General features: G+C 37.7%; 1 protein-coding gene across 1 annotated transcript in view; it reads right to left on the reverse strand.

The window, feature by feature from the left end:
- Positions 1-657: 657 nt before the first annotated feature.
- The window catches only part of SLC13A1 (solute carrier family 13 (sodium/sulfate symporter), member 1), a 21,714-nt gene continuing 21,398 nt past the window's right edge, over positions 658-973 (reverse strand). Inside the window, exons 15-16 of the mRNA XM_010144480.1 lie at positions 903-973; positions 658-801 (exon numbers count right to left, since the gene is read on the reverse strand). The exon at positions 903-973 is cut by the window's right edge and continues 31 nt beyond it. Of these exons, the coding sequence (XP_010142782.1) occupies positions 658-801; positions 903-973 (215 nt within the window). The remainder of the gene's footprint in view (positions 802-902) is intronic.

A 973-nucleotide genomic window follows, 5' to 3' on the forward strand; every position in this document is an offset into this window, starting at 1 on the left:
GACACGTTTCAGTGAGGTCCTGGAAGAAGATAGACTAAATATATGCTTAAGTATGTATTCTCCTTCCAGATTGCAAGGTGCTGGACTAGTAAAGTGCTATGTAAGTGGTCGTGCTTCTCTTTGCCATTTTCTGTGCATTTTTGACAGGTCTGTAAACTCTGTGTTCAAGACAATCCCCTGCCTAGCATTTGTTTATAATCAACACCATTTCAAATGGTGTTTGAATCTAGAAAACAGAAAACCAATGTGTTCTCTGAGAGGCCCCAGATATCACCAAAGTAACGATAAGAAAATGTATTTGAAATAATATCTAAAGCTCATTATTCCGCTATCCTGAGAATGGGGGCAAACTGCCATTTATAATGGCTATGTACATTTATTTTTTCCTTCATAACATGAAGATATAAAAATTCAGACTAGCTGAACTAGATTAGAAACTTGGTCTGACTTCATGATATTTAGAAAGTCTCGCACTCTTCCTGATTAAACTCTCTGACTGGATCATCAGTCTCTGGCACTGTGAAATATAGCATTTATCGTAAAATAGATCCCTATCGCTAAGGTGACAAAAAGCATTTTAAGTGACTCACTGTATGTCGGTGGCAAAGAAAAGAAACAAACCCAATCCAAGCCAATCCCCAGGATTTTTTTTTTTTTTTACAGCCCAGTGCTATTTGTAGAAGGAATATTTGGTACCCAACTTGGAAAAGTATGGAGATCAAATATAGGCACTATCCATGTCATAATTGCAAGCATAACTACAGCAACTCCGATGATGTTAATTCCCAAACCAGCTTTCACCTAAAGGAGAGGAAAAAGAAAGCAGAAACTCACACCAAGACACGGAAGAAAGTTTTCCAAATGCTAAAATCCCCCTTTAAGGAGTTTTGCTTAAAACTCACCATGTCCATAACAGTTAAATGACCATATGAAAATACAATGGCATTGGCTGGGTTTGCTACAGGAAGCAGGA

The sequence above is a fragment of the Buceros rhinoceros genome, unplaced genomic scaffold, assembly GCF_000710305.1.
Source record: "Buceros rhinoceros silvestris isolate BGI_N320 unplaced genomic scaffold, ASM71030v1 scaffold6121, whole genome shotgun sequence".
Lineage (NCBI taxonomy): Eukaryota > Metazoa > Chordata > Aves > Bucerotiformes > Bucerotidae > Buceros > Buceros rhinoceros.